Source organism: Sebastes fasciatus, chromosome 11 (genome assembly GCF_043250625.1).
Source record: "Sebastes fasciatus isolate fSebFas1 chromosome 11, fSebFas1.pri, whole genome shotgun sequence".
Classification (NCBI taxonomy): Eukaryota; Metazoa; Chordata; class Actinopteri; order Perciformes; family Sebastidae; genus Sebastes; species Sebastes fasciatus.
The window spans coordinates 22,561,627-22,588,706 of NC_133805.1; the positions used below are offsets into that span (position 1 = coordinate 22,561,627).

General features: G+C 38.6%; 1 protein-coding gene across 1 annotated transcript; it reads right to left on the reverse strand.

Annotated features, from left to right (window-relative positions):
• On the reverse strand, positions 1-25,226 carry npc1 (Niemann-Pick disease, type C1). Its single transcript, XM_074651601.1, has 25 exons — positions 25,047-25,226; positions 20,127-20,255; positions 19,852-19,958; positions 19,312-19,457; positions 18,890-19,057; positions 18,002-18,251; positions 17,768-17,850; positions 15,736-16,106; positions 15,304-15,530; positions 14,378-14,478; positions 12,357-12,459; positions 12,058-12,247; positions 11,635-11,817; positions 10,715-10,829; positions 10,368-10,495; positions 9,975-10,109; positions 9,721-9,810; positions 9,245-9,435; positions 8,440-8,555; positions 7,508-7,637; positions 7,131-7,316; positions 5,441-5,672; positions 4,305-4,418; positions 3,890-4,052; positions 1-2,318 (listed from the first exon to the last, which is right to left on the reverse strand). Exons 1-25 carry the CDS (start codon positions 25,122-25,124, stop codon positions 2,236-2,238), a joined length of 3,819 nt encoding a protein of 1,272 aa, XP_074507702.1. The 5' UTR covers positions 25,125-25,226; the 3' UTR covers positions 1-2,235.
• Between the last annotated feature and the right edge of the window lie 1,854 nt (positions 25,227-27,080).

Sequence of the window (27,080 nt, forward strand, 5' to 3'; positions counted from 1 at the left end):
TACTTTTCTGTGAACTATTTAATGTGTGTTAAAATTGTTAAAAACTTTCTTTTTCCACAATCATATTCTTCAATGCCAGAGATGATTTGTCCACGTCAATGCACAGCACTGTTAACAAGCACAATATTCCTTTGTTATTCATGTTCCAACTTATTCAGTCGGTTGCTCATAAACATTTTTCACAATTTTTTCTTACATTACAAAAAAACACAAAAAAAAAACTGCATCGTGGAAAACAAATAGCGCCAAAAAAAACTAAAAACAAAGGATGGTACTGTTCCTTTTAAAAGGTGCTAAATGAGAGATTGGGAGCATTTCTATTGCTTCTGCACGGCTGGAACGACGTTATCAGCTGTAACCACCGTATGTGAGCTAGTCAGTGGGGTACGCTCACATGAATTAAAAGCACACACGGCTATGTCAATAAAGCACAGAGAAGCTCGGTTTACAACATGCAGAGAGAGTGACTTCATTCTCTGCTCAGGTAGATGTTACTCCTCTATATCTTTACATAGCAGACTGTTGTATGCTGCTATAATAATGTTCTAAATATTGTATAGAGCACCTTTAAGATCCATGCAGATTTTATTCGGGTATAAATGTTAACATCCTCTTCCGATTATGTTACAACCCTATTCAAATTAAACGATGCACCTCAACATGTCCGAGTGGGATGTTTTTGGTTTTCCTTGAAATAAAAGATAAAAAAAAAAAGGATTCCTTTACTTAACAAATTGTTAATAGTTAAAATAAAATAAAAATAACTTAAATGTGTTGGAATGGAAAAACTCAGGACTGTACCATTATAATCATTCTACAGTATTCTGTATCAACACATTCTAGATGATGAAGGAATACATCTAAATTAGTCCTGTGTAAGCTATTTACAGTTAAATGTAAAGCTTTTTCTCGTCACCTCTTAATGCAACAAATGCTCTGTTCAGTAACTGCAAAATGTCTCATTTAAACGTCAATGTAAAACCATTATTCGCCTTATAGCACCCTTTACACCTGGCATCAACATGTATCTTGACTGATGTCACAGTTTTTTTTTTTTGTAACAGTACCCGAGAGGGACCAACAATCTAGTCATGCGAACACTTCAGAAGGACACTTAAGATACATTAACTAGCTCTAAAATGAAATGTTGCACCGGATCATGTAAATAGCTTCCAATGTAGAAATAAAAAGACGAGGCAGGATGCAGGTTGGAGAGCAACATGCAACACGCAACACGCAACACCTAAGAGTGCTGTGTGCACAAAAACGTGGACTGTTTTTGTTTTGCCTCTATCAGTACTCTGATTTTGAAATGAAGCAATGACTTTGAGGTTTCAGTTTTGAGGCTGTTTACATCCACATCCATGTTGAGGTTGTAGGCTTTTGTTATGTACACTCCCAAAAGGTAAAAGGGGCAACATGACCTTCATGGATGTGAACACGCCTAAAAACCGTTTAAGCTGAAAACTCAAACTTCATTTCAAATCCAGTGTGCTGGAGTGAAAACATTGCTGTCCAAGTTCTTACAAGAGGCACAGGAAGCACATTATTGCTAGGTGAGAATGCTACAACAAGCTGGTCTGGTTTATAATACAGTATGTCGACACAGCCCCGGATATGATGTTAATGCCAGGTATTATGAGGGCCTATGATATCATTATTTTTATCTCTTAGCTCCATTGTGCGCCGTCTTCGGGTCAATAAATGATTCATAATATATCAAATAGTTCTACAAAAGTCCCACGTAAGTAAACGTTTCAAAATAATTTCCTATTATACGCATTGTCTTTCTGGTATATATTTAAAAAACATGAAAAAACTAACCAGTTTTACCCTTTTTAAGTTTTTTCCAAAATCAAAATAGCTCATAGCATATGGAACTGACTGAGAGTTTGTCTGTAAACTGATGTTGGGGGTGGTGTCTCTCCTACTTCCACAACATCAAAGTGGCGTTTGTTTTGTTCAGTGGTACGTCGCTCATGCCTCAAATGCTAAAGTCAGGCTTGTCCTGTAGTGTGAGGAGGAGGAACGGTGGGAGTCCAAAGTCTTCTGAGAAAAAAAATCAATAAGTCTGCAGTCCTCTGACACTCCTATTTCCAAGTATATTCCTGAGTTAATCCGTGCATAGTAGTGGCAACGATGAGTGTGTCAGTAATCATAGAAACGGCTTGCGCTCACACCCACACAGTCCTTCTCAGACAAATAGTTCATTGTTCACTGTCCCAAACAGCCTTGCTAGTAGTTGAGGAGGCGCTCCCTTTCTGTACCAGCATAGCGCTTGTTATCAGCGAACACCTTTGCTTTGTTCACTGAAGGACCTGTGGGGGAAAAAAAGTTACATATTAGATTTAATTTAAAATTAAAGGGTAGCTTTTGGTATTTTTCAACCTGGACCCCATTTTCCCATGTTTGTGTCTAAGTGACAACAATTTTTTAAAATTGGTCTAGAATTGAGGGATAATGCTGTAACCAGCAGTGGGAAACAAACAGCGAGATCATGCAAACAGCGTCAATGGAGCGTTACGTTCACTGAAAGTGCTTGTTTTTGCCACTGACGGGCTCCGATTGTTATTATAAATGTCTGACAACATTATGGAAAGGACCCAACAGAGAAAACGTTCTCCTTACCTTTCACCTGTTCCGATATGTTTGTTATTGTGTCCAAGTCCCGCTCAAGGAGAAGTCTCATGAAATCTGAATATCCGTATACACAAATCCGGGGAAGTAAACAAGTCGCCATAACTGCGGTGGCGTATCTCTATAATACATGCGCATATAAATGCAAGTTGTCCTAGGAAGTATACAATTTTCTACTTTTACCTTTTAATTTGTACGCAACAACGAAGTCTAGGAGTTCGGGAAGAACATGAGCAGTTCTCAGCTGCCTAACGTTAGCTTAACATGTTGAAACAAGTAACATCAGCTAAGTTAACACTGCTTATCTGGTGGAGTTCATGTCAGTGGACTGAGACTCTGTCTAAGAGCTGAGGTGGTCCCACAGAATAACTTAATTCAATCTACTAACTGCAGCGTTATTGTGAAATAAAACCTTAGTTGCTGTAACTAGGGAAAGCTAATGACCACAGAGTAAACATCATTCGGTCCCATCGCAAACAGAACACATACAAATTTGTTAACCGGTGAGTGTCAGCCGAATGCACCGTGGTTGCTCGTAGTGACAGCGGCTTAATCAATTTTAAACACTCCAACCATTTGTGCAAGTTACCACGAGCAACCACGGACGCATTTGTCTTAAAGTCAACAGTTAATACTGTTAGCAGAGAGTAGTCACTACGTCATGGCATTTGTCTATACTCTGAATTTGATGGCCGCCCGTATTTATTTGAACCAAAGACCTCATCCACATCGTCGAAATCATCTAAATATTCAGCCTTGACATTGGAAATCTTTCAGATAACACTAAGCTACGCGTTCTGTGCTCCAACACAACAAACTCTGCCCGGGTGACACTCGCGTTTCCACCATGGATGTATTCCACTATTTCACCGTTGTCTTCCAGCAACACGTCACCTCGCCAGATTTTAGAACGAGACCTCTCCTTGAGCGAGACTCTTTCCATAATGTCAGATATTTATAATAACAATCAGAGCCTGTCACGGCAAACACAAACACTTTAAGTGGACGTAAATGAAGGCGTCAGCTTGCCCCTATAGCACCATATTGCAGTCCGTGAGCAGCTGCCGTCTACAGCGCTCTCCCTCAATACTGGACCAGTTTCAGAAATTGTTGTTGCTATTAGTCAGTTACAGACAAAAAAACATGGGAAAACAGGGTCCAGGATGAAAAATACCAAAGTTACCCTTTAAATCAGTGCTTAAATCTTGTATACTGCATGTCTTGTCCTTTTTAAATGTGTGAGATTACTGACCGATATAACTGAGCAGTACAGGGAGGAAGATGAGGCCGTGCGTGGCTCCCAGCAACACTATGGCCAAGTACATCCTAAAGTAGAAGACCTGGAAGATCTGGGACTTGGAAAGCGCCAGGATTAGGATACCTCCAAACTTTGTTAATGTGATCCCACTGAATACCTGCGAAAAAGGAAACAGTACATTAATGTCATGTCATATGATGATGATGACCAACATTTTTATTAATGAACAGAGAATCAAAATTATTTCACAACTGATTTTATGTCAAAAATTGACCTTTGTCAGCTACAGCAAATACTGTATCATTCCTCAGAAAGCACTGCTTTATCCTGCCCTACAAGCTTCTTCACACTGATATCCACATTACAAGAAAAAAAATGTGAATTTGGTGAGAGGTAACACGAGACTTACAGAGCTGCCCATGTGAGCCAAGGCCTCCTCAGCCCGCTCCACTCGGTTCTTCTTCACACTGATGGAAAAAGCTCGCACAATATGACTGCAGAACTCCACCGAGATACCACAGCACTGCAACAGAGGACAGGAAACAGCTCAGCACCCAAACACGCCCAAATGTTGCAACATTTTGCTGCTCTTCAAATGGATGTTCGGCAACACTAATAACTGCACGCTATGGAGCATTATTCATCATTTATAAAGCATTGTTCCTACATTAGTACACATCACTATGTAATTCATAAACAGTAATAAATGTTTTAAATCTTGTTTAATGATTGTATTTTCATACTACATGAACGATGGATTCACCATTTCTGAATTAAGTATTATGTCAATTACAAACCAGTTATTTAGGAGTAGTCAATGGTTCATAAGATCATTAAGAAAGTGTAGGTAAATGATTAGATTATTGCATTTAGATAGAATGATTTAGACCATGCACTAATGGTTAGTGAGTGTGTTAATAGATGTTTTATAAACACTTAATACCGCAATTCATGATTAATTCAGGTCGTTACTAGTCAGACTCATTCGTAAAGTATTTTGTGTGACCTCGTTTAAAGTGAGGAACAGGTTTTCATAGTATGTCGAAAAAAGGTCATAGTATAATTTGTAAAATGTATTATTTCAGGTTTAATTCAGGTAGTCACTAGTCATTAGTTAAGTATTTTGTGTGACCTCATATAAAGCGAGGACCATCTATGCCTTGTGTGATTTCTTTATGACATCCTGCATTTCAATGACGTACTATACTATGACATTTTTTGACATACTATACTACAGTATGCACAGACACGATAAGCCGCTAACATAATTATTGTGGCAGGCCTTCAGAGAATTTGGTCAATAATGGTAACATTCACCTTTGTTTTCTTTTTCAAATAATTGGTTTTGGTACCATGCTAAGGTGTTTACTAATGCAATGCCATGACGGGATAGAAATAATGGCTAAAAAAAACAAAAAAATCATTCTGTGAAAGTAGCTCTAAAGTAATTCTTGCTTTACTTAAAACATATGTTGTTTGTTGTTGTGTTTGGGACATTATTCATGTATTCCACTCGCTGTAAGTGTGTTTCCTGTTGCTTCTTACCATGACCAGGTTGACAAGGGATACTGCGTTGAGGCTGATGCTCCACAGCCACATGACGCCGAACATGTTGACCAGGATCATGGCGATGGTGAGGCTGACGACCACGGCTGACCACAGCTCGAAGCCCAACAGCACCGTCGTCACCAGAAATATGGATGCCAGTGACGCGCTCAAGTTCAGAGCTGTGTCATACGCAATGGTGAGGTACTGCTCGTAAAACACATAGAAGACGCTGTGAAGGAGGAAAGTATATTTTAGTGAATACCCCTTAAGAAAACTAACTACTGCTGGTATTTTGAAATGGACAGAACAGGATGTGGCTAGTCTATGTATGTACAGTTTTTATAAGTAGATTAGTCATGTTCTTTCAATCTATTATCCTGTCATTGCACATCTTAATGCAAACATTTGTACATATTTCACATTTTTAATTTTAGTACTTATAATTTCTTTACATATATTTTGTTTGTATTGTAGCATTATGTACACATTTTAGAATTATGTACATAAATGACATGTTACATACTCCTTTATTTCTATTTTCTTACATTTGTTATGTTTGTAATGTGTTTATAAAAGAGCAACTGTAGCTGTCCCCCCAGGATTCAATAAAGTATTTCTGATTCTGATGAATTGCAATAGAGACTTATTAGTCAACTTATTTAAATTTTTGCTCAACCTCAGTATCTGAAGTTGTGATCTCCGTTAGTGGTGGCAATACAGGAAGATAACTTCAGGACTTAAGGTCAAACATCAGCTATATTGCCATTTACAATGTTTTCTTTGCTGTGTGCTTATCTATGACCTACTCAGCAGTCCCCCTCCAATACCTTTGAACATTGACTTCAAAACAAGCAAAACTTCAGCTACAAGAATTTCACCACAGAAACCTTAAACTGGAAAAAACCAAGCAGTGGGTGAAACTGAAAACACCTTATTACGGTCACAAAAAATATATAATAAGCGCTGTCAATCGAGTAAAATATTTAATCGCATGATTGTCCATAGTTAATTGTGATTAATCGCAAATTAATCGGATAAACATTTTGAACAATGTACCTTAAAGGGAGATTTGTCATTGTATAACACTCTTATCAACATGGGAGTGTTTTATGCAAACGTATGTATATATTTATTACTATAAATCAATCAACAACACAAAACAATAACATATTGTGCAGAAACCCTCACAGGTACTGCATTTAGCATAACAAAATATGCTCAAATCTTAACATGGAAAACTGCAGCCCAACAGACAACAAGAGCTGTCAGTGTGTCAGTGTGCTGACTTGACTATGACTTGCCCCAAACTGCATGTGATCATCATAAAGTGGGCATGTCTGTAAAGGGGAGACTCGTGGGGACCCATAGAACCCATTTTAGTCACATATCTTGAGGTCAGAGGTCAGCCTCCTTTGCAACAAGCTAGTATGACATGGTTAGAACTATTGGATTGGACTTAGGCTGTCTAGTTTCATATGTCAATATCTTCACTCTAGCTTTTAAACTGAGCCCGCTCCAACCTCCAAAAGATTGAATAGCGTTAATGCATTGAAGAAATTAGCGGCGTTAAAACGAATTTGCGTTAACGCATTATTATCGCTTTAACTTTGACAGCCTAATTATTATATGATTTATACTGTTAAATAAGCAAAGGTGAGAGCACTACATGCAGTATAACAGGACTTACCTGTAGGCAAAAACTGTGTGGTTCATGGATTGACTGATATTGTGGGCCAGCATTCGGGCCATTTTTAAACCATCTATGAAGTCTGGGGATTCTTTCATGATGGTGTGGAAGGTCATGAAGTAGGTGGCGCCGACCCCGGTGTTGTTGGGATAAAGGTCAACTGCTGTGGCGTAGGCTGCATGGCCGCTGGAGGAGCATTGGAGAGAGAGAGAGAGATAAAAGAGGGTGGAAATTACCAACCACAACGAAACTGGTCATACTGTGATGAGATTCACTTTAACTTTCTATGTGTTAAAGAGTAAGTATTCAATGACATGTAATGTGTTTTCAATAAAAAGTACCCAGAAAAAAAAAAATCAGCACAGCTATAAAATTACCCTTTTCCACACTTGATGTTTGGATTGTCTGACAGAAACATGGGTAGAAACTGCATGAAGTCCTCTCCTTCTGGCCTCTGCTTTCCACTGGGGGTCATGGGCCGACAGTGAACACAGGAGGAGTTTACCACTGGAAAACAATATCAGGAATTTATTCACCCATTTAACCAACAGGATTGGAGAAATATACATATTTGTTCTGCGACAAAGTCATGAACTGAAAACAAAATGACTAAACAAATGACCCCAAAGTTGTGCAATAAAGTTGTCACAAAAACAAAAAATAGACTTTTAAATAATAGAATAAAGAAGAACCACTTTGAGCACTATGAGCCTAAAAATCAACAGTATAGGTGTAAACAATGCTTGTTTTTATTATAGATGTCTTTATTAAATGCTGAAGCCCCATGACTGTATTCACATTTTGGTGATTCGCATATCCTCCCTGAAACTGCACGCAGCTGAATTGCCCAATACAATTTACAATATTGGCAAGGAATTTTACTTTTGTTTCCTCCTTTCTCTTTTTGTTTCTCTTCTCTTCCTCAAATACACTGACTCTTGATGACACTCAGGTGACTTTTAACTGTACACAAGTCATTTTAACTTAATAATAATTAAATACCTCAATTTGCAGCATTAATAATTACACCTTTTGAAAACTTGAATTAGTTTGTATAAGTCATTCATAAAGTTTTAATATCATAATACCTGAGTTTTAGTTCTGCAAAATAAAATGCATATTACTTTCACAATAATTACATTGTTTTATTTTGTATTGCCATGGATTATGTCCGTAAACATTATTCGTTTCACTTCATTTTGTGTATGAAAAACTGGCAAAAATGTTGAACTCGAGGCAGCCAGCAGCTTGTGACGCAAGAATCATGAGACAAGGGTTGAAGGTATGTTGACATTAGATAAAAATGTACCAGAGGCATTGCAGAAAGCTCCGCTGGCGTTGTAGTATCGACAGCAGGACGACTGCGGCTTCACCCAGTCAAAGTAGTCGTCAATCCAAGAGGACGGCGTGAAGGCAACGGTTGTGCTAGGAGTAAAAGTAAAAGTGAAATTGAATAAATCATTTAAATCATAGGTTGGATCAGACAGACTTTAGACTTTTCATGACATTCATCTAATCTGAACTCTCAAGTTTTCAGGTTGTGGTGCCTGATTGCTAAATGCATTCAAATGTATGTTGTATGTTAAATGTAATTAAAAATAAATCATTTTCAAACATGTTCTCAGACACTTCCTGTAACTCATTTTTGTTTTTATCTTCAATAGATTGGTGCAGTAATGAGTCCTAAATCCAAAATTTTCATTTTTGTACTTTCGGTTCCCTCGTCTGGAAGTCAACGGGTTTTTTTTAAATGGGCTTTTGGCTTAGATGCCTTAAATAAGTCTATGATTAACACAAGTTTAAGAGATTTTAAAGTTTTGTTCTAAGATATAAAATACGTCAGTAAATGTCCAACTTGTCAATTTTGAGGCTTTTACGTGTCTTAAAAAAAGGCGGTTGCTAACAAGTGGCTAAATGAGACTACTAAACGTCATGCAAGTATCATAAATGTTTGTTTGCCACAGAGCTTATTTTCGTCAATAATCCAAAACCCAATGGAAAAATCCCACTGGCTTTTTGTCGAGGGAACCCGTCATCCCTGCAGCGCTCTATATCACTTTTGTCTTGTGCAATTAAACCATCTGTGATGTTATTTGTTTATAGCTCAGACTCACTAGTTGCTGATGAGTGAGGCGCTGTAGACCTGCTGGACCAGAGAATCGTTGTTACAGCCGACTCCTCCACACACAGCGTTCTGGCCGTCTGGATTGCTGTAGTTGAGACCGTCCTCTACCACAAAGTACACTGGGGCTCCCGTGTTGAGATACATGCTCAGGTTCTTAAAGTAGTCCAGCACGTACGAGTCCTAGATGGAGAGGCAGATAGTCAGAATATACATCTACTAGTACAGGATTGCAAGGCAAGGCTATTACACATGTTTTGTATGGGGGAAGACTGTTGCAAAAATGTTGTGTTATGGAAATTCAAATAATTGATTTAGCTTCATGTTTGAATGACAGGAGCAGTCAAATCTGCCACAAAATAAAACTACATGACTACAAAAAGTATAACCATTCTATTTTGCCAACATCTACTAGCAATACTAGCAATCCATGAACACACAGTTATGATAGAAAATGCAAAAACATACATCAGGCATGGAGAGTTTCTGGTCCAGTCCAATCTCTACTTTATTCACTACAGCAATACTGAAGGAGAGCATTCCCACAAACACTGCCACCTAAACAAAGAGAGATGACAAAAAAAAATTCATAAGAAAAAACATAAATCATCATATAGTCAACAGCCACTTTGTTCTGCTCAATGAAAAATGATTTCAACTTAATCAATACGTTAGAATAATACTGGCATGACTGGAGGAATCAGTGTCACTGAGATACTTACTATGATCGGTCGCACCCACTCTTTGAGGATGAACGGGGCGAAGATTTTCTTGAAAAAACGGAAGAGCAAGCTGTCCGTCTTCGTTTCCTGACCGTCCGGCAGCTTCGCACAGCAAAAGATGTCGAGTCGATTCGCCTTTTAAACACAACAGACAACACAGCATTTTATAAGTGTGACTACTACTACAAACAGTCAACCAGAGAGGAGGAGTAATCATTTAAATTAGCTGGTGCAGAGATCGGTAGGATGAAAACTTAAGTCACATATTTGTACAATATTAAATTGGGAAGGTTAAATCTGTAGGAAAACCCTGTTCACATTAAGTTCCCAATCTGCCATCTGTAACCCCTCCAGTATCATTATCTATGTCACCACCATTTCCATCAGACTCACCTCCTGTCGTCTGGCATCCAAGCCGAGCAAGCTGACAAAGCAACTGATCTGCAACAGGAAATCAATAAAAACAGCCAAGCCAGCAAACAGGGAGAAAGTCCTCACTGCAGGCATGTTGGACAGAGCTCCTACAGAAGAACAAAGTCAACAGTTTAATCAGCATGTGACTCAATAGCAAACTATGGCACTTTTTGTAGCAACTGTGTCAATCCTGTCCACAAAATATATACATATATATATATATATATTTCTTTTCAATTTAAAGTGGCACATTATCATTTAGGATACATATAGTTTCATTTACATCGTCTGTGTACATGTAGGGTGTAGGTGATCTATTTTTTTACCCAGGAAGAAGGCCACTGTCTCTGAGAAGGAGGAGAGTAACAGGCTCGGGGCTACGTCTCCAAGAATACGACCAATCTGCTGGTGAAGTTCCTCCTGAGGCATCCGCTCATCTCTCTGTTCAGAAATACAAATCACTTTTTAACAGGTTTTATTGGCAGCAGGCAAAAACAAAAGTAAAATCTCTTTTTAAAAAGGGAGACCAGTTGACATGCCAAACATAACAAAATGTCACATTTCTAATGAATCAATGGGTAATGATAATGGCTGTCCAAGTTAATGCATTATCGCGTTAACGCAAATTTGTTTTAATGCCACTAATTTCTTTAACACATTCAATATTTGCGGAGGTTGAGGGCTCAGTTTTAAAGCTAGAGTGAAGATATTGGTGTCATATGAAACTAGAAAACCTAAGGAATCCATTGGTACCAACCAATGTCATACTAGCTTGTTGGGAACCTTGACCTCTGACCTCAAGAAATGTGAATGAAAATGGGTTCTATGGGTACCCACGTGTCTCCCCTTTGTGATAATCACATGCAGTTTGGGGCAAGCCATAGTCAAGTCAGCACACTGACACACTGACAGCTGTTGTTGCCTGTTGGGCTGCAGTTTGCCATGTTATGATTTGAGCATATTTGTATGCTAAATGCAGTACCTGTGAGGGTTTCTGGACAATATTTCTCATTGTTTTGAGTTGTTGATTGATTTCCAATAATAAATATATACATTAATTTGCATAAAGCAGCATATTTGCCCACTCATGTTGATAAGAGTATGAAATACTTGACAAACCTCCCTTTAAAAAGGTACATTTTGAACAGATACAAATTGTGCGATTAATCACGATTAACTATTTTAATCGATTGACAGCTCTAGTAATTATATTAACAGTTTAATGGATTAGGGTTGCGGAGGTTACCTGATATGTCTGTACTATAATAAAGATGTTGTCCACTCCAACAGCCAGCACCAGGAAAGGAATGACCTCGATCACAATGAGGGTGAGGGGGATGCCAAAATAGCTGAAGATCCCCAGTGAGGAGGACACAGAGCTGAGCACAATCAGGATACCCGCTATACCCAGAGAAATCTTAGAGTCCACCTGTACGGGCAAAAAAGATAAGAGGATCAGTCATGCCCTTCCCTTTAGCTGCTCCCTTATGCTTGAGTAGCAGGAAGTTGTCAAGCTTGTTCTATTAGTTCCAGTTAAATCAAGGCTCTTATGTCACAGACAGGAAAGAGGAGTTGCACTGTGTAATGTTGTAAAACTAGTTCAGATATGGATTATGGTAATGGACACATAAGAATGATGATGATAATGACTTTGTGCTTTGGCTCTTACCATCACTCTCCTGAAGCTCTGGATGTGACCCAGAGCCAGGGAGATGTAGATGAACATAATGGCATAGCTGACTACTATGGTGCTGATGTCACTGTTGCTCTCTCTGTTTATTTCATCTTCAATGCTCCTCTCAGCACTAAAGGCTATGGTCAGGTTAGGATTGTTGAAGTTCTTCATGAACTTGATGAATCTGAAATGCACAAATACAGTAAATGCAAAGACACCATTAACAGTGATTTAGTGCTAGCCAAAGGAGCTCTCTCTCTCTAATGGATTTTAGAAACAGATAGTTGTCTCACTCTTTCTCCCATGCCAGAGCTTTGCCCAGCCTGACAGGGTCCTTCAGGTAGTTGTTGAGTGGGAAGGTGATCACTAGAGCAGTGGCATTGTTGTAGTTGGTTTCTGTAATGTGGGGGAAAAAAAAGACATTCATTGTTCACCTTGGCACAGCAGCTGGATTCTTGAGATATGACGAGATCACGCAAGAAGATTTGCAGGATTACGAGATCGCACGGAAATCCAGTCAGGCTTCAAGTAATGCGCTTGAGTCTGAGTCAATCAGCATCCTGTGAGGAGCTACTGGCAGCTACGAGCGTGGTTTAGGCGTGTGTTGCGCGACGACACGGAGAGGCGACTGTTCGTTCAAAACAACAATAGCGACTCCTGAAGAGGTTAGCGTAGATGCTGCAGTGGCATCAGTTATATCAGAACTGGAGAGTAATTCTTCATTAAGAGAAGAATAAAAAAAAGTACGGCACTGAAGGCTTTTCTAGATGCAAAAGATGTTTTTCGTTCTGCTCCCGACTGGCTCCGGCAAGGGTTTGATTGACAGATGGTTCATCCAATCAACTGCCAAGTATTTTTTGAAAGTGCCTGCCCTTTGCCAAACAGTTTCCAAAGACGGCTTCTCAGATGGTTTTGCGTAACAAACCATCTGGACCGTCAGGTTAAATCACACCAGCCGCGACAGAAAATTAGGTGAGAGGCGTAAAGCACCACACCTATCTTCAAACTCAGTGGTAATTTGCGCTTCAGTAGGTGACCAGGACCACATTTTCCCATGATGACACACACACACACACACACACACACACACACACACACACACACAGAGACTCACAAGGTGAAAACAATTGTCACAAGCTGTCGGAGCTGGTAACAATTATTGAACTGGTAGTTATAAGCATTCCTTTTGGCGGGGAAACAATAACAACACATAAAATTCCTCCAAAAAATATGGCTGCCAGACATTCAAACTCATCAGGGGTGAAAAGGTGACAAAGATGCGAACCCCCTCTTCTTCTTTTTTTATTTTATTTTGCAATTTGGTGCATTCTGGACGTGATTTTTTTTATCTGTAGCAAAGGCACCAATTTATACATGAAAAGTATAAAATAAAAGATTTTTACCTTCAAAAAGTATGTTACTAGTGACGGAGTCCTATTTTGTAGACTACTTGTACTTATTATCATTAAAGGCAACCAGAATCGACACCGTTTCTTACTCCGACTGCACACTGACAATCTTTACTAATACCCCAGTAGAGCATTAAGTGTCAAATACAGACACAATCCTCCTGCTGGGGACTGAGGTAGCACTTTGACCACTAGCTACTTTAGTAAATTATTTTCAATATCAAAATAAGGAATATTTCAAACACTTCTGTATTACACTGTACAAACACTAAACAAATACTTTCCCGAAAAAGGCAAGGGGTCACTCACAATAGGCTATAAAACTAAAAAGCATCTATAATGCAATGAAACGGAAAATACAAATTCAATAAAATGAAAACAAATAAAACTGGTGCATTAGGAGGAGTGTTTCAATTAGTTCTACGCTGGCTATATGCCAATGTAAACGCCAATGTGTTCACTTGCATCCATAAACCCCCCCCCCCCATTTAAAAAACTCATCATCGGATCTGCATGAATCACTTGTGTGACCTATTTTGGATTCAAAGGTGACGTGTTTGCATGCGTCTTAGATAAGGGCTTGTGGTTGGCTGCTATGGAAGGTCATAATAAGAGGAAGAAGTGGACATTTTTTGCTTATTCTTGATTTTTTTTTCATTATCATGTCATAAGGCGCACTTGTAACCGTAACTGCTGCACAGAAGTGATTATATTGCGTATACCATATAGGGCTAAGTTCAGTGACCATATATATATATATATATATATATATATATATATATATATATATATATATATATATATATATATATATATATCATAGTCCAATATCTACAGAGGTTGGAAACAGATACGCAACTGCAGTAAATTATTCTCGGCCTTCTACAAATGTTAATCCAGCTCACCATCGTAACCCCCAAGGGCCAGCCAAGGGAAGACGGGGCCACCATAGGTGCCTAAACAGGGGTCGTGGAGGAGAGTGGTGTCGTTGAGGGATGCTGGTGCACTGTGGAAGAAAAGACCAACAGAGTTAAAGAGGCAATCTCGAAGATTTTCATTTAAATAAATGTCTGTTAAGTCACTATCTATATTATAACCAAATGAGGTAACACAACACAACACACTGATGAATGTATTGACATATCTGCAGTATTAAAACGTGGTGTCTGTGGTGACATTCCCGGAAAAAAAGCTGTTGTAATCACACGAAAATGGAACTAAAGCATATGGTCAAAGTGCGTGAGTCTTCACGTGTGAACTTTAGTCTGTTGTTGCCTGCCCTGTATAAACTTGCATAAGCGGCAGTTGAGGATTTCCCAACAGCCTTAAGATGGAACATTACATTTACATTACAGACATTTGTGATTTTATTTTTGTAATTTTTTTTTTCTTATTGACAATATGTCAGTATTTGAGATCAACCAGGACTGAAATCTTAAGGATTGCTACTTCAAAATCCTGACAAATAACAGTCATTATTAGATTAGTCATCAGTACAGGTTTTGCCATTACCTGACCTCATTGTAGTGCAGTGTAGGACCATAAGATAAAGAACCACTGTGTGACAACTAATGAGGAAGTCAGATTGTGCTATTTTGGGAAGACACACACAGCAGTTCTTAGAAAATGCAAATGCCTGGAGAAAATAGATGCATGTGAGCTGCAGGTCTTCAATTTTGGTTTGACCTTTTTACTATACCAATGTTTCCTAAACCTACAGCAGATTTCTGCTGGCAATTAAGACACGTTTAAGACTATATGAGTGCCAGTTTATTTTTTAACATCCGAAATTGAAAAGATTAACCACCAAAAAAAAAAAAAAAAAAATCACCTGACACAGTAGAGGAAGTGGCTGTGAAAGTCGGCATAGACGTAGAAGTCGTCTCCTATGCTGTGGTCCAGCACAGCATGGCTGTTCTGGTAGTAGTTGAGGACACTCAAGATGGTGCAGTTGTTATTGTACGGAGCCAGCGGAGCCAAGCAGATGTCCTGCAAGGTGACATTTTGGCCTTCATATGTGGCTACAATGCCTTCGACGTCAAGCTGCAGATCCAGCACCTGTGTTGGTTACGGTTGGAAAAAATAAGAGTAGAAAAAGAAAGGAGAACCAATAAACCACAGTTTCAGAGATGCAGCTGCGCTTATCTAGTTTGTATCTAATCTTGGTGACAGAAATCACACTTCTTTAAACAGAACGTGCAGCGGCTCTAACAAATTATTTCTAATGATCCATCTTCCAAATCGACCTCTCCCACTAGCCCACCTGGTGCAGGACGTCTTTGTGCAGGATGGCTCCAAATGGCACATCTGATCCTCCAAAGTACGGGGAGTAGGTAAACGAGTCATTGAGTGGAGTGGTTATGATGAGCTGCACAGTTCTGAAAAAGGGTCCGAAGTGGCTGTCAAAGTAATCCTTCTCTTTATGAGCCTGGCTAGAGGGAGAAGACCACAGCTCCACAGGGTCTGTGGTGATGCGCATGTAGACCAGGCCCCCAGAGGAAGCAACCACCAGTATCAGGCTGCCCAGTATGACCACAGAGGGATACCGCACACAGAAGGAACCCCAGGAGCTGAAGAGGGTCCGCAGAGTGTTCTCGAAGCGTTCACCCAATGTTTCACAGCATGATGCATTTACTAAGAGGAGAACAACACTGTGAGTTAGCTTACGTCATGCAGCGATGATACGACAGTGTTATTACATGTATTACAACTAAAGAGCAATGCAATTAGTGGATTACAGAATGAAGACAAACAATTGACCGTTCCTTAGTCCCACCCCTTTTCACTCTGTGATCCAATAACATGTTGAGCAAGCTTGGAACCTCGACTTTCACCTTTCCTGTTGGGTTATACTTAGATATACTACGTCTGTTCAAAGGTAACATCACTATGTAAGTCACATTACACTGGTGTCACAATCTTCACGGACACATTACATTGTATTTAGTCACAGTTACTACGAGGAACTTTCATTTTGTGTTGATTTTGGCGGTCCCTGTGGATAAAAGCGGTAGTGTTTCCGAGCGCCTTAAGAAAACCCTGGTAAATTTTATCATCATGAATTAGGGCTGGGCGATTTTAATTTTTAGGCTATATTGCGATATTTTCAAATCTCCTCTAAGCACTTCATAAATGCTCAATTTAATCCTTTTGATGCATACAATCACACCAATATGATGATTCTTGTAGTCACTGCAGCACACTGTATGTCTGCATTAAAACATTCTTGTTTATATTCATTAGTGGTTTCTTTTGGAACAATTTGTAATGTCGTGCTCTCTAGCAGTGGTGGACTGTAGGCTACTCAAGTACTGTACTGAAGTACGGAGCAGGGGAGCGCCCCTCCGAGCAGCGAAAGAAGGAACAGCGAGCCCTCACTCAACGGCCCCGCGGAGCCACGAGACACTTCCTCCTCCCCCCGGCCCCCGGGCCTTACTGAGCCGAACTAGAGCAGTGTGCAGACTGTCGCGGAGGAAATACTCCCGGTGAGGGCCAGACAGCACCACCCACTGGGAAGTGTAAAAGTATTTTCGGTTCATTATGAAACTGTTCATGGCACACATGTAAAGAGGCGGATGGAACGGCTTTCACAAACGCAGACTGCGGCTTGCAACGGCATTTATAAAACGCCAACTGGCGATATAAAACTACATTCAAACATGAAACGGGAGGGAAAAGGAGTTTTGTTTACTTTGTTTTTTTTTTGCTGTAGTGGCGAAAACGTTACCAGCGGTAACACTGCTGCTCCCGCTTTGCAGCGATCTGGCCGAAAACCAAAAGAGACGGCTTGTTTATTCCTCTTTGGCAGTTTTGGCAGCGGCTTTTCTGGTTCACTGTGCTGTTTGTTACAGCGCCAACACAACGGCGTATTGCCGCAAATGCAGTTACAATTGACAAAGATCCATCACGTGCAATGCTTGTTAGAAAATAGTGTTTTCCATGAAGACACCGTCAGAGTTTTTTCGCGAGCTGGAGGCGGGGCGAAATTTGACGGAGGCGGCCGCCTCGTAATTCTCTATGCAGGAAAAAACCCTACACACACACTCGCCCAGGAGAGATACATACATCGACTATATACGATGTATCGCCCACCCCTATCATGAATATATCCACAAACTGTAGACCTTGTGGTCGGCTTCTTGAAGTTATATTGCCTGGCGCCCATAACCTAATCTAATACACACAACCGGCATTGTCATGATTCTTTTTGTCAAGCTTGTCGGACCTAGCAACAGTAATCAAGGGGGGCAGGATTTAGGATTGGTCAATTTCACTTGTTTCATGCATTACAATACCTTGGTCAGGATTATCACTGTTGAGAGACAGTGGGTTGTTGCTGTCCAATATGGGGCCATACTCAGACATAACGGTCCTTTTCCTGTATGCACAAAGAACCACACAAGCCAATTCGATATTAACTTCTAAAGCAAGCATCAGTACCGACATGTTTGTTTCACAGCGGATGAGAGCTTGCAGGTATAAAAACATGAATCCTAGCAAAACACGCCACAAGCAAAAAACTCCCTTACCTGTAACACCAAGCTCCCAGTACAGCTCCAATAAAGATGAGCAGGAAGGCCATGTAAGAGATCCACATGATGACGTTCATGGCATCAATGCCAAAGATTGTCCAGGGAGGGGGGATAGGAGGAGGTACAGGTTTGGGTCCACAGGCATTTGCGCAGTCCTGACAGGAGCAGGGACCTGAACCGTCCTCCAGGCCCTCTGTACAGGCATATGTCTTGTTGTTCATGGGAGTGTAACCAGACACCGGGACATCTAGAGCAAAGAAAACAGCATAACAGCATGGTGAATTAATCACACAAACAGCAACAGGTAAACATCTGTTTAACTCGCATAAAGGAAGCAGGAGGGATATTTTCTGCAGCAGGATCATCAGAATCAGGTTGATTTTGCCAAGTAACTACATACATGGATTATGACTCCAGTTTTATGCAGCTCTCTCAATGTACTTACATGTACACAGAAATTAAATAACAGCAAGGAACAATAATGACCAACAATAAAATAAGAATACAAGAATAAAAAATAAAATATCTATATACAAGTCAAGTGTTCTGGAAGTTGTAAACGATACAAATAGTGCAAAGAAAGGAATACTTGATGGATATACATGGACTGGATGACTATATACAGTATGTAAATGTGAAGATATCTATATACTGTATGTACAGTGAGTAGGATTTATATTGACAGTGACAGATGATATGTACATATTATCAAAAAAGCCTGTATAGACTGTAAAGTAGAATCTAAAAATGTGCAATAAAGACTGTATAACATAATCTAAAAATGTGCATTAAAGACTGTATAACATAATCTAAAAATGGGCATGAAAGACTGTAAAATATAATCTAAAACAGCAGAAAAAAATACTGAACTACTAAATGATTTACCTGTGAATATGGGGATGATAGGAAAGGGACTCTGTCCGTTGTTAATATCAAACATATACTGGATCCAGTTGGTGGCATTGCAGTCCTTTGCATCCTTCCCACACAGCAGAGATAAGGCCTTCACGTTGCTGGATGGTGCCTGGACGTCCTTACAGGCATTGTACATGGCTGGAAAAAGTCAAATGTTGATTATTTTAGGGCAAAACTCGAGATTGTTATTAAATTAATTGCCCATTACCTATTTTATTGGACTAAAAATGCAACAGTTATGACTGTTAATCACCCACAGAATTACACAACCAAGAGCATGATTTCATGTTTAAGTAGGGAACTTTTTTTACTCAGATGTGACATGCCATTAAAAAATAATGAGGGGGAAGCTGTTTTTTCATATCTAAATCAACATCTGGCTGCAACCTCACCATTAGTAAATGTCTGTCCAATATAATACTGCACTTCCTCCACATTGCTCGAGTTGATCTTGGTGGCGTTCATGAACTGACTCTGGTGAGGGCTGCATGTCAGCTCACAGAAGAGGTTCATCAGGTTGAAGAAACAGGAGGGACATCTGCACAAAGACGTAGTGAGAAGCAGAATTTAAAGGAAAGAAAAGGGCTCATTGTATAACTTACAGAATAATAAAATCAGTTAAAGTTTAAGAGTGTATAACAGTTGCATGGAAAAAAAAAACAAGGCAATAACGAATGAGGTGAAGTAAATAAAACCTACGAAGATAAGAAAACAACCTCATCAAATCATAGTCATTTGGCCTGTGAGCAAGTCTGTCTCTAACCCGGAACATAGAAAGCCAAGGCTTGCATGTTTAAACAACACCACAACTGACAGATTCAAAAAGACAGATACTCCTTGTCTTTGTGTTCAGAAATCCAGAAAGGGAATGATAATGCCCTTCCAAGCATGTCATGTGCTTCATTAGCTAATGTTATAACCCCAGTGCATACCGAGACAGGAATTGAAGGGGCAGCTGGAGACTCCCTTTGAGAGTGTGCAACTGGTTCACATCACAGCAGAGGCTTCGGTCTCCATAGTCATATCCAGGACAAAGCTCCTGCAAGTAAACACAACGGTGGTGACGTCATTTTGATTCACTTTTAGTAGAATTTGTCCACAGTGCGAAATATAGCACCGCTGGAAAGCAGAAGTATGTTACAGGAGATTTGGTTTGAGCATCAAATGTCAGCAATAACAGGACAAAAAGCATCAAGATGCTATGTACCGTGAGAAGGTCATAACCCGTAGAGTCCAGCGGGCGGGGAGGACCAGTGTAGTTGCAGTTGTACTTTTTTCCGGGCACCTTTTCGGACTCCCCACACTCACCATACCACACACAGTGCTGGGCCTCAACCTGACAGAAACACAACAAAAACACAGTGATCATTTGTGCAGTGTAGAGCAAATTCATTTGTTTCAGTATGATGGTCTACATGCAGTATATTTCTTTTTTGAAGAGTCTGTTGAATCGTGTGTAGCTTCTAACTGATAGAACCCTACTTCAATTTTTATCTAGCGAGGACAAGGTCTTGCCAACAAATTAAATACATATAGCCCAAATACACTGAGAGTTCCTCTAAAGGAAAGCATGTGACTTCATTTGGACTTCCACTCCTTGAGGGGGCCAGCGCTCTCGGACGACTTTACTTTTTTCAGAGGCTGTAGCAGGCTGACTTTTAGAGCTAGAGTGAAGGTGCCGGTATCACATTAAACTAAAACCTAAGGAATCCATTGTTACCAACAATGTCATACTAGCTTGTTGGGAAGAACGCTAAATAACGCTACAAAGTTACACATGGCGATTTTCAAAGGGCTCCTTTGACCCCTGACCTCAAGATATCTGAATGATATAATGGTTGATATGGGTACCCCGCTTACAGACATACCCACTTTATTATAAATCACATGCAGTTTTTTGCATGCAGTACAAATGTGTTATTTTCGACTATACTAAAATGGTGTATTTGAATATTTCTGCATACTGGGTACCTTAAACAGTCTTGGAATTACATAAATTTGGATATACTGGAAAGCTGAGACTCTTGTGGAACCAATGAACCCAACTGTATCTCATACAGTTTTTTGAAACTTGGATAATCACAGCCTCATGAAACTTTACAACCACAAACTAAAGCCCTAGGGCATTCAGATGATGGGTAGCTTTCCTAGGTAGATTGACAATAAGAGGGTTTCTGAACAGTTTCCAGAACAGAAGTGCTCGCCATCCAATCGCTAAAAAAATATCAAACTCTTGTAGAAATCTCCAAATGTCAAACGTTTTTGAAACCAAATCACAGCATGTTTTTTTCTACAAGGTCTTGGTGTCTTAATGTTTTATTATGGAGGGATTATTCATCATTTCTCAAGTGGTAAAAATGTTTTAAATTCAGCACCAAATTGGTGTAATAAATGGTATTAACCCAAAAATTGATGCAACAACTTATGAGACATAAGGGAGCATGGGAATGGCCATCATATACTTCTATCATAATGCTCTAAAACCTTATACACTTTCATAATTTATTTCAATTAATTAATTATTTTTTATTTATGACTTATGACTAGAACAACTTGGCATATAGTGCATCTCATTAATCTTCAGGTTCCCAGCTTTCAGAGGATGTACACCACTTCTATGTGACATCTAAAGACCTCCAGTACACCTCTAAAAAAGACAAGAACTGGTCTATAAAAAAGAGGGGTGGAGTGGACAAGATTAAAGCTATACCTATTTACCTTGAGGTTTTAAAATGTTGTCAAGTTAAACCTCTGATCATGTCTCATATCCTGTGTTTCTAATATCTCGTGCTCTGTTATGTCTGAAAATAAAAATTTCACTTCTGCAAAAATGTTTCCGTGCATTTGAAGAGTAAGCCTTGTAATGCAGACGGAGTCATATTGACTAACACGACATTCAACGTCAAGAAAGAAGGCCAGAGTGAGGAGTAATGTGGTCAGATTTCCACGGCAACATAACAACACTCGGCCACTGTTGTTGTGGCTACAACCAAGCTCAATTCGAGCACATTTGTTTTAAGTCTGAAAATACAATAACATACTACTACGATTATAATTACATGTTTAATACATTTTACACAATGTATAGCTTCTGCCCTCAAAGTCCATTATCTGTCTATTCAGCATCAGCGCTCTCACGGGTTCTTTGTTGGGAGGGGAAGTTAATTCACTTACTCTACAAACTGTCTTATAGGTCAGCTAGTGGTACACCCTGTTCTAGTTGTGCCTTGTGGGGTTGAGTTCGAGGGCAGCATTCGTATGTCACTATTGCTTCAATTGGAGTTTCATGCAGCTACAGACAATCTGTCCAAAGTCAACTTGCAGGACTCAGAACTAGTTGTAAGATACTTGTTTATATTGAGTAAGAACCAGAACCCTGCAAGGTTTGCTTAAAGTAACAGAAACCTGGTGTGCGACCCCACAAAACCAACTGGCGCACACACACACACACCTTTCTGTAAATTCCTTTCTGCTTATCCACTGCAATCTCCAAAGAACCAGTATTTTTACTCATACCATATCTAGGGCTGTTCCGAATACCATTTTTTGGGCTTCAAAGCTACAGTGAGAAATATTCAAAGGTATTCGAAGCTTCGCAGAGCAGCACGGCGCGGCAGGCTGACATGTTCTTCTGTCTGTCTGTCTGTCTCCAGCTCAACCGTTTCGCTGCCGCACTAATGTACACACACACACACACACCTCTACACACACCTCTACACACAACAAACAGCAATATCAGTCTGAGAATAACTAATAATAATTAAATATGAATAATGTTGTGGGATTATGCCTTATTTCATGAGCTATTTTGGGGATTTATACATTATTATTACATAATTATACATAAAATAAATAAATCAATAAAAATGAAGCATTCAAATACTGATTTGGAGGTTTAATTCTTAGCAACGGTCGAAGATTCGAAGCATTCGGGTCTGTCCTAATTGTTACTCATACCACATCCTTGTTGTTTTTAATCGGGGTTGTTGATATCTTATCTTGAAACAGTAATGATTCACCAGATTCACATCGAACAGCATAGTTTCGAAGTAGCTCTATGCTTCACAGTGGACTGACCTGATTACTTCATGAATAGGTGTGCAAACAATGCAGTCAAAGCAGCAGAGACAGACTATTGATGACAAGCGAGTGAGTGAGTGATCATCTACATCTGATTAAATCAAATGGATGTCATGGATAAGGGACACATGTAACATAAGTTTTTGTCTGGCTTGTTTTGGAAATGACATCCCCACCCAGAAATACTCCCAATTTCCTATTAGATTGATATAATGTATGGTGTCTTTAGTATAAAGAAAGTATAAAAGTATCTATAAAACTACAACAGGACATATGGAAAAGGTGGATCTTGTATATTAAACCAAAAAGACCATCATTTGTTTAAAGTCAGTTTTTGTTTTTGTTTGTTATCATCAATATCGTCAAGTTACACCCATACGATTGTGTTGTCTTTTCGATTGTAATGTCTATATACTTACTTGTTTATGTATTATCTATATAAATAGATAATTCGTACGACATCTTCTCACACAAAAATATATCTTATACTGTATATACTGTATTTGTTCTTAATATGCCTATATATGTTTGTTAATATGCCCTTGTACAAAGTATTTACTTTCATAATTGTAATATAACTTATTATTTTAATTGAGCTTCCCAGCAAAAAGCATTTTACACGATTGTACCTGTAGAAACATCTTGAAATCTTGAAATCTTATTATTTATATCTTAGCTTAGACAGGCAAGACTACAATGTTTGGTCACAATGACTACATTATCTGTACACTTGGTAAATCCAAATACATTTCACACACAAAAAAAGACATTACATCAGTTTTTATGCACCAAATATCTGGAACAAGCTCCCAGAAACCTTCAGGACCAACTCCAACTCTGAGTTCTTTGAAATCAAAGCTTAAAAACTCTCCTGTTTGCTGCTGCCTTTTATTAAACCAGATAATGATCTTATACTGCACTAGAGCTTTTACTCTTGTGTGTTATATAGTCTGTTTAAGCTTCTATCCTATCTTTTATTTTTAGCTTGTTTTTATTTTCTAACATTTAATGTTTTTATAACTGTTTTAATTATGTCTTAATGTTCTTTTGCACTTTGTCACAATGTTCTTGAATGTTTTGAAAGCACTTTGAATTGCCCTGTTGCTGAAGTGTGCTCTACAAATAAAGCTGCCTTGCCTCACACAGAAATAATATATATAGGGACAAGGACAATAAAGCTGGACAAATAAAAGGTAAGGAATAGACAGGACTGTTATGTACACAAATAGTGCCAAAATATGTGTATATAAATATTATAAAATATATATAGGAAGCACCAATTATTAACAATAAAATTAGAATAAAATGTCAAGTGTTCTGGAAGTTGTGAACAATACAAATAAGTTGTAAGTACATTACAGTTAGTAGTTATCAGTAAAAAAAACACAATGTTCTAATCTTTAATATTATTATGTTTTTATAACTGTTTTAATTATGTCTTAATGTTCTTGAATGTTTATGTAAAGCACTTTGAATCACCCTGTTGCTGAAATGTGCTCTACAAATAAAGCTGCCTAGCATTGAAACAGTGATAGTGAGGTTACTTCAGCTAGCTACCTTACCCAGCCCTCTAACATCTGCTTGTTGAAAAACCTACTTTACTCATTAACTTTCTAACGTTGTGTCCATTTAAACATTAACATTTATAGGCTTAGTATATAATCCCAACATTGCCTGGGACACTTTAACCTAAACTTTACTGTAGTTGAAATAGGACGGTGTTTTCAATCTGTCAAGACATGACAGCAGGAAACTTCAGATCCAGGATACAACCTGTCCTCGTCTCTGTGGAAGCTAGCTAACATCTATGTTATGTCCATTTTACGAGGCTAGTTCAGTTTCCAATAAAGATTTATGTTTGTTATTATGTTTGAGGTAATACCTGTCTAACGCTGTTGTTGCCCTGGATACAAGATAAGTAGCCTAACTAGCTAAACTAAGCTTTCGTTTACTAGCCGCCTCAGATAATAACATCACACCACACTGGCACAGAGCTGAGTCATGTTTTAGTCACGAGAACACGCGCTTTAGTGAGTCAACAACTTACCCATCGATAATGTCCTTCTGACAGCAGTATAATGAAGAAGAGCACAGATAAAAGGCTTCTCCCCGGTAGGACTCCCATCCCTCTCAGTGAACCGGTCTGATCGAAGTGGCAGCTCGCATAAGAAGTTTCACATATCTTGTTGACGGCTTCTGCTTCCTCTTCTTCGTCGTTGTTTGGGGGCGGAGACAAACTGCTGGCTCAGTGCTGCCGCCAGACGGTGGTGAGGACGCACTACACCTAAACACCATTGTTTTGTAATCAGAATCAGAATCAGAATCAGAATCAGAATCAGAATTGTGTTTATTGCCAGGTGTAAGAGATTTACACTAGGAATTTGCTTTGGTTATGTTGGTGCAAGTCAAACAGTATAATAACAAAATAGATAAAAACGTTAGAATAAAATAGAATTAAATTTTTTAAAAATTTTAAGAATATACAATATACAAAATAAGCTTTAAACAAAAATAAATAACTACATTAGTATACTCTGTAATCCACATATAGGCTATGAAAACTTATAGATCAGATCCTGTTTTTTTGACAGCATTCTAATTTATTTATAAAACACAAATATTATTATTAAATTAATCAAATACATGCTTATCCTTATATTTCTCTTATTAGTAATGAATCTTATCATGTATTTCCATAAAGATTCTGCATAAAGACAATTCCATTATAGGTGTAACAAAACCAGAATTGTTCTAACTTTGTTGTTTAATAGTAAAACAGTTTAACATGGTGTAAAGGATTTAACATGGAGGTGCTCATAGCTAGTTTTCCCATTATTTCAAGAAGGTGGGGGAAGTTCACAGTCATAACGCCAGAGTCAGTGCAGCAAACTTAAATCATTAAAGATTCATACAATACGCTGACTATGGATACAAACCCACTTCAAAACACCGAAACTATCCCTTTAAATACAGTCAGGCAGTAGTGCATCATTGGGAAAAATCCCAGTGGTCTCCTATTTACCGTACTCATAAGCACACACTTTGCATTCTTGAGGCAATTTGCATTTCTACTTGGGAAATCTTCAATTTATTATTATATATATTCGAGTCATTTACATTCTTCAGGTTTTTACTCAAAGCTGAATCCCCTTTTTTTATAAAAAAATAACACTTGTCATTATATATATATATATATATGTATATTTGACGGATAGAACTGTAAAGTCCTGGATTTATTTCCATTGTCGTCCCTGGTGTTAACACACTCCATCAACCCTTTATAAAAAGTGTCTTCCAATTTATTTTTTGGGGGGGAGGAGGGATGTCCTTCCTACTTAGGTTTAAAAGAAAATCTTACAATTTAGACTTTTAAATTTTTTTTATTTTTAATTTTAGAATTTAGAAGATGCAATAAATTGACAAATTATGTCTGTAACCAAGCATACATGCAACTTGATTGAGAAACTAACAAATATATCATCCTGGATTCATGGTAACAAAATACTTTAAATTATATTTACAGTAAATGGGTAATTCCATGTAATGTAAAACCCATAATGCTTACATATTGCTATGTTTCATTGACATGTACTGTATCAGTGATCATTGAGGTTTGAAGATTTCCCAAGTAGAAATGCAAATTGCCTTAAGAATGCAAAGTGTGTGCTTATGAGTACGGTAAATAGGAGACCACTGGGATTTTCCCAATGATGCACTACTGCCTGACTGTATTTAAAGGGATAGTTTGGGTGTTTTGAAGTGAGTTTGTATGAGGTACTTATCCATAGCCAGCGTATTGTATGAATCTTTAATGATTTAAGTTTGCTGCACTGACTCTGGCGTTATGACTGTGAACTTCCCCCACCTTCTTGAAATAATGGAAAAACTATGAGCACCTCCATGTTAAATCCTTTACACCATGTTACACTGTTTTACTATTAAACACCAAAGTTAGAACAATTCTGGTTTTGTTACACCTATTGTGGAATTGTCTTTATGCAGAATCTTTATCGAAATACATGATACGATTCATTACTAATAAGAGAAATATAAGGATATGCATGTATTTGATTAATTTAAT

Excerpts from the sequence above, each read along its gene's own strand:
- npc1 (XM_074651601.1), bottom strand. The coding sequence starts at position 25,124 with ATGGGAGTCCTACCGGGGAGAAGCCTTTTATCTGTGCTCTTCTTCATT. Across the intron at positions 18,252-18,889 it reads TATCATCCCCATATTCACAG|ATGTCCCGGTGTCTGGTTAC; the intron begins GTAAATCATTTA and ends TCTTTGCTCTAG. Across the intron at positions 7,638-8,439 it reads AGCTTTCTGCAATGCCTCTG|TGGTAAACTCCTCCTGTGTT; the intron begins GTACATTTTTAT and ends ATTGTTTTCCAG.